At 37.0% G+C, this 7,439-nt stretch overlaps 1 protein-coding gene across 1 annotated transcript in view; it reads left to right on the forward strand.

Annotated features, from left to right (window-relative positions):
• The window catches only part of CAP2 (cyclase associated actin cytoskeleton regulatory protein 2), a 55,124-nt gene extending 49,041 nt beyond the window's left edge, over positions 1-6,083 (forward strand). Inside the window, exons 8-12 of the mRNA XM_062498866.1 lie at positions 7-182; positions 1,392-1,515; positions 1,739-1,821; positions 4,330-4,470; positions 6,000-6,083. Coding sequence (XP_062354850.1) covers positions 7-182; positions 1,392-1,515; positions 1,739-1,821; positions 4,330-4,470; positions 6,000-6,083 — 608 coding nt within the window. The remainder of the gene's footprint in view (positions 1-6; positions 183-1,391; positions 1,516-1,738; positions 1,822-4,329; positions 4,471-5,999) is intronic.
• Positions 6,084-7,439: the final 1,356 nt, after the last annotated feature.

Here is a 7,439-nt window from a genome sequence, read left to right on the forward strand (position 1 = left end):
TTTTAGGGCTTCGACATGTCTCTGATGACCAGAAGACTCACAAGAACCCCAGCCTACGGGGCCAAGGTCCACCTGTTCGCTCTCCAACAAAAAGCCATACTCCAAGTCCTACCTCTCCCAAGAATTCCCCACAGCAGAACCATGTCCCTGTCTTGGAGTTAGAGGGAAAGAAGTGGAGAGTGGTGAGTTCCAGTCACACCTCTGAATTGCACCTTGCACTTTGCAAACCAGGAGGAACACTGAAACATCTTGTCTGTCTTTAGCATGCAATGAAACAAAGTTGCAGCTAAAATGGGCTGAGTCCTCCATTTCTCTGCATTGCTAGGGTTCAACTTCTGCTGTTCTCTAGGATCTTAAGTTAATTCATTTGTCTCTGACAGTCACTTACTAATTCATCTCACTGGAGAATGGCAGAACCAGCATATAAATTCATTGCAAAATCAGACAATGCCCCAGCAACAAGTCCAGTAGAGAACACCAATTAAAATCCCTTTTTGCAGGCCATTCCTGTGAATGAGAGGGAACAGTCATCACAGCCGATTCTCTCCAGTTTCCCTAACCAGTGGAATTATACTTTTATTTTTCATTGCCCATTCCATCTAAGCATGTCTTCTGTGCTTGAAAATCAAGGAGTGTTTTCCTTTTGCCCAATCCAGATTTGTTTAAAGTTTGGGTGTTAATTTATGTAGGCATATACCAAAGAATCTGTGAATGAAAACTGATATGACTGTGTTGGTTAAGAGAGAGCAGAAAGAATATGCAGTTTAGTCATGCAGAAGGTTATATACACAGTCCATGTATGTTACATTGGAGTCCAGTTTGCATAAGGTGCAGTCACCGTCTGTGTTATGTTGCCTTATGGTTCTACTACTTGGAACTTCCCTTGTGGATCCCTAGCCTTTCCTGGACGTCCATGGAGTGTAATTGTTCTTTTAAGCCTAATGAAAGGAAATTTCTTCACCTATTACTCCTTTATTGTATATGGTAATGCCTGTATGTATTCACAACATGCTGTTTCAAACATTATATAATACTTGGGGAAGGAAAACTTGCTCTGTTCTTCAGTCTGAATCAGATAGGAGCCAAACAGCAGTTTTGTGAGTGCGTTTTTAAATTGTGAGCAGAACATCTTCACTGCAAAATTAATGGATTTTATCTCTGTGCTAACTTCTTCAGCTCTGCAGCTCTAAAAGATAATGTCATCTAAGGATCAGTTAGGTGAGATATCTGGTCACCAAGCAGATTAGGATTTTAAGCCACAGGAAGGATATTGCTCTGTTGTAACTGAAGATGCAATGACTCGAGCATAAATTGTGCTAAACTCATTCTGACTGTTTGCTAAAGACTGTTAGTTAAAGACAACCAATTAAATAAACTTTCTTTTGAAACAGGAATATCAAGAGGATAAGAATGACCTGGTCATTAACAACACTGAACTCAAGCAAGTGGCCTACATTTTTAAGTGTAACAAATCTACACTTCAGATAAAAGGAAAAATCAACTCAATTACTATTGGTGAGTGGATAGCTCAGCTGGGCTTTAAGTGACAATCTTGAAAAAACTGATTTATGTGATTATAATACATCTCAATCATTATGTTCACTTTAATGATTGATCCCAAGAGTAAAGTCACTTAGCTGTGCAATACAGAACTGGGAATTTTTGTAGTTAATGTAGCAGGTGTGCATGTATTTGCTTTTTGTCTTGCCTTTTTTATTTATTTTTGCTTTTATTTTAGACAACTGTAAAAAGTTTGGCCTTGTGTTCGACAATGTTGTGGGAATCGTGGAAGTGATCAACTCCAGGGATATTCAGATTCAGGTAAGTATCTAATTGAGAGATAAAGACAGACTTCAAACAAGTGGAGCGAAAAAAGTCCAACATATAGTTACAAGATACTTTAAAAACTCACAGAGCACAACAAAATTAAGAAGTATCAAAATGGATCTTTATATGCACTAAATTCTGCTGATGTTTTTAGAAATGCTTGTGAAAACTATTTACTACCATTGAACAAACCTCCCATAGCCCAGTGTGTTCTGGTTCTGGTGAAGCTGAGAGATGTGTATACTGGCAGAACTGTTACTTCTTTTCCGCGATCTGCTTGCTTTCATGCTAAGCAACTCCCAGCACTTGAAAGTTCAGTGGTGGTTACACAAGAAATTCTACCAGTTAGGTAATTGATTTCTAAGTGCACAAGATTTTTTTTCTTTTCTTATCCTCTGAATGGAAATGTTCAAACAGATTGTCAAAAGACCACTAAATGCTATGAAGTAAAAGTAGGTGTTGGGATTTAAAAAGATCTCCCTGGCCAGTGATATGACACTTACATAAGTAAGTAATATACTTATTTGCCTTCAAAAAGCTTCATCAGAGATCATCTTCCTTGTGATTCTGATGAAAAGAAAATGCATGCATTTTAAATCTATGCATTGCCCTATCTACTGGGGACACTTGTCCTGCTCAAAATATACAGTCTGTTTGACATTTACAGCACTTCAGTCTCCCAATTCTAAAGAGGTCTAACTGCCTGCACTAATACTGGGTTGTGTCTGATATACAAGGTAATCTCCAGAAGGGACTTCAGGACGTATTATTTAAAGTGAAAAAGAAATGTTAACTATTACATTAAACTGCCACTCTTCAAAGTGAGGTCTTTTGCTGTATGATATTAAATGTAGGCAGTCCTGCTCCATGCTTCAGAAATAATGGTCACAGCCAGCACAGGGAATAGGAGCAAGATTGGGTTTTATATTTTGAACCTTGTGCAAGTGACTGACATTGCTACCAACACTGTATTATCTTCTGAACTGTAACAATCTGTTTTATTCATGATCACGACATGTCTTTTTACAGCAGAGGCAGTTAATTAAGGATCCGAGGCACTTATCTGAGCAGTTTTAAAATAACTGTATTATTTTTAATCATTACCTCTTAAACTATTCATGAAAGCTGAAAAATTTGTGTGTAATGAATAGGAAAACCACAGCTTGCTAATACTCAAATAAATTGGAAATACCTTTTATAAGAATCAAAATTCTTAGAGTCAAAATTAATCATGTTCTATGAATATTGCATAAGGCTTCTGTGCATGTCATGGAGCAGAGTGGAGATCCACTTAAGAAGGCAGGGTGTGGTTGTATGCTATATGCTGCTCAAATCAGGCAGTTCCCCCAGGACTGGTGTATGCCAAGTGCTAAGCACCTCAATTTTCTCAGTAATTTGAAGACCTGAGTTCATAATGTCCAAATACATGATACGTTAATGCAACAGATTGCAGTAAATTAATCCTATAGATTTTGCTACAGTGACTTCAGTGCTTGTCTCTCCTTTATCTCAGTGGTATCTTTTTTTCTTGCCAGATGTTTGCAAAATTTTTTAGGCATCCCTTCCTTCTGTTCTCCATTGCATAAGAACCCTTTTAAGAAAAGGAACTTTAATATGCATTGATCCACTGCATATCTCAGACTTCAGGATACGGGTGGGATGCAAGAGAACAGACCACCTGGTTTACTGCCACATTTAAGGAACTGAAGCTGAAAGATATTCTTTAACTAGGTGATGGGAGACACTCTCATTAACAAGTACATCTCTGTCACATGCTGTCACTGTTGCATGGCTTAGGATAGTCTCTGCTGTTCTTATGTCCAGGGTATATTCCTATCCTTGCTAGAAAGGGCAGGAGCAGGAATTTTTACTGACAACCAGTGAGTCAGACTGTTAGCTATGAAGAAATCTTTCAGTCTGTAAAATTGTAAACAAGAGAATATTTCCCTTCCTCACCTCAAGTAAATCTTGTGCTTGCTCTTAAAGAGACATACGAAATAGTTTTAAAGATTTGATTAAATTGATTTTAGTACTTACTTAGAACTGTAGCTTGCCTGAAGGGGATAAAAACCCTTTCCTGTTGCATTCTGCAAGAGCTTTGAAATCTTCAGAGTGTATTACAAGTCCCTTGTTGAGTACTACTTTATGCTGGGGTCTTTGCTTTGCTCTTATTGGGTTGAAGTTGACATGTTTGACTTCTTCGTCAGTTCTCACTGAAGAACAATGTGAACACTGCCTAAATATCAGCACAAAAGTATCACTGAAATAAGAGAGAATCAGAGAAGTACTGTCATCAAACTGTATATTAGAAGCTTGCTGCAAATTACAGGTTTGCTTTGTGTATAGGGCTTTGTTACCACCACCAAGAATTTTCAGTGTCCAACAAATCAAATCAAAGCATCACACAGGCAGGTGACACATAGATCAGATGCTGGTGGATTTTATTAATGCTATCTCTGTTTGCATTTTAAGATTTGATGTTAAGTAGATTTTATTTTGCAGGTGATGGGGAAAGTGCCAACCATTTCTATTAATAAAACAGAAGGCTGCCACATCTACCTCAGTGAGGAGTCATTGGATTGTGAGATTGTGAGTGCCAAGTCATCTGAGATGAACATTCTCATCCCCCAAGATGGTGATTATGTGAGTGAGATATTTTTTTAAATATCCTTTCTGTTCCATACTAGCCTTGGCAGTTAAGAGCACTTAAGCTGCTAGGAAAGAAACTGATGTAACACACAGATTATGTCACCAAAAAATGATCCAAAACAATTTAATTTCTATATGCCTGTATTTCAGGAGGAAGAATTTCTTATTTTCTGGAGCACAAAGTAATCTCAGAGATCAAAAATTATGTCCTCTCTTCATTCTGATGGATAATGGCTTCATGTCCTATCCATTTGATCTTCTTTTTTTATATATGTCTAAACATAATCTCCCAAAGAAATTAACTTCACAGAAGAGCACTTAAGTCTGAAGATGATGAGTCTAAAATGATGACAAATATAATACTAGTGCAGGTGAAATAATAGTATAACATACTTGTTTTTTTCTAAAGCTATCAATTCATGGGTAGCAGCTGTAGTACTTTGCACTATTTTCAACATATATCCTTAAAAGCCACTTAAACTGGTGGATTTTCCCAGTTCCTTTCCTGTTCTAGTAGAATTTTCATACTGTGCCCAGTGGCATTTCTAGTAAAGTCATGCTCTGTCACTTCACACACAAGCAGGCAAAGTGTGCTTATAATAGTTCCCTGGTGTCCTCAACAGAGAAGAGTTAAAATTACAGTGCATGGCCATAGCCAGAACATAAATTTTTTGTTAGTCTTTTGGGCTGGAATTTAGTACAGGGGTTTAGGCTTTATAAAATAAAATTTGTAATGAGAACTTTTATGCTTCATATTTCTAAAAGTGACTGCTGGACGCCCATCTTTAGACAAGTAAAAAGGAAACAATTTTTAATGGGCATATATTCATGTATTTATTTTTTAAAAAGAGTCCTTTTGGTCAGTCTCACCTCAAAATCACCATAACATCAGAAATTACTGGCTATCAAAACACCTCTGATGTCTGAATGAAAAACCCTTCTCTTCACATAATTTTTTGTTTACTGGGTACAGAGAAATACTCAACAACATTTCACTGAATTTGTGGAATAGAAGGGCACTTTATTTGATGTTCTGCTTCATTTTGTGTACCCCATAAAGGATGTTGGCTATTTTGAAGTGTATAACACTTAAAATGATCGGGGTTTTTTATTTTATTTTATTCTTCCATATTACAGTATTGCTTTTGTCCTTAAAATTAGACTCCTGGCTTAATCTCCGCATCTACAGCCTCTCTACTGTCTTCCAACCCAGACACTGATGGAATCTGAAGTCATTTCTGACATGAGGCTTATTTACTTAGTTGATGTAGATAATTGTGTGAGAGGGATTATTGCAAAGTTGTACCATACCAAGGCTATTTGGAACTGGGTAGCAATCAGGCTTTTTCCTGTGTGGCATTGTAAAATAACTTCCTAAGGTAATGAAGAAGGCTTCTCTCTAATCCTGGCACGTCTGAGCTATCAAAGCTTTCGCAGTCACATAGAACTAATAGTATTCCACCAGTTTTCATGATATATCCCCTGTTTGTTTAACCATCATTGTTGCTTTTGTTTCCTACCAGAAAGAATTTCCGGTTCCTGAACAGTTCAAGACAGCATGGGATGGATCTAAGTTGGTCACTGAACCTGCAGAGATTGTGGGTTGACTTCCTCATGCCATAGAGCACTTGCTGACCATGGCCAGACTGCGGCCAGCACACACAAAGCAGTAATGTAAAGAACTAGAAGTAGCAGGAGTTCATGCTGCTCTCATAGGCCTTCAAGCATTAGCTCTGCATGCTAGGAACAAAAACACATCTGGCACCCTTTTGTTAGGCATCCCGGTCCTGGTCACGTCTCCACACAGTTTGCCTTCACATACAATTTTAATTCTGAATGGGAATGTAATAGATTAAACCTTCCACCCCTCCAGTCACATCACTGGTTTGAAACACTGTATACATTAAAGCAACATACTGCATGATGTATGCATTTTTTTTTATCATCTTGCTTCAGTGCATTCCTTTTTGTGTTTCTGCTAATCAAAAACAGCATTAAGACTTTAAGGTGTCTATTTTTACCTATTAAGCAATTCCTGTATGATGCAGTAAAAATGTAGCTGTAGAAAGTATGCAGTTTCTTGCAGTTCTGTGGCAATCGTAATGTGTTTCAAACAAGTAAAAAAGGACAACTTTCAGCACAGCAATACATTTTGCTAACTGAAAATTTTAAAAAAATCTGGTAATTTAATCAAAACCATTTCTAATATGCATATTTGGAAGATCCCACAGTTTTCTGTGAAGTAAGATTTTATTATGGTTCACAGACTTGCAGTTGCTCTCAGTTCTTGCAAATTAGTAATTCTTTCTAAGTTAGAGCCTCATCAATGCTAAAACCTTGCAGGGAATTACTTGAAGGTTTTTTGCTACTTGGATTTCTTTCCCCTCCCTCCCCTTTTTTTTTGGTGACACAATCTCTCACTTTTTAAAATTTCACATTTTATCTTTAATCTTATTCAGAAAACCAAGGAGGACAGACAGATCTGATACCAGCTAGTCTTCCTTACTAATAAAGTTCCTTTAAAATATTTGTATTGTAGCTCATCATGTTCATTAAAATGTCATCCTGGGTTTTTTTCCCCCACATTTGTAGGACTTACTCAGTTTCAAATACGTCCACACAGCAAAGCCATAGATTTATACCATACTAATTCTGAGCCCAAATAAAGGGGTAATTAATTTCCTATTTAGCCCTTTTGACTCTACTTTACAGTCCCTATGATTTTTTAAACAAAGGTGGAGTATTGTATACATTTGTACTATTTCAGCACGTAGTACGAATAAAATTTTTAAAATTTTAAAAGTCAGCTTATGTTTTTGATCACTTGTAATACTTCATATCAGTGAAAGCACAGTGAGATGCTTGCAGAGCTAGTTACAAGCTAAATTTTGTGCCTAATTTACCTTGAAAATACATAAACTCTTAAGGATTTTTAAGTATATCTTTGATTGTAAACCCTATAC

Source organism: Cinclus cinclus, chromosome 1 (genome assembly GCF_963662255.1).
Source record: "Cinclus cinclus chromosome 1, bCinCin1.1, whole genome shotgun sequence".
In the NCBI taxonomy this organism is placed as follows: domain Eukaryota; kingdom Metazoa; phylum Chordata; class Aves; order Passeriformes; family Cinclidae; genus Cinclus; species Cinclus cinclus.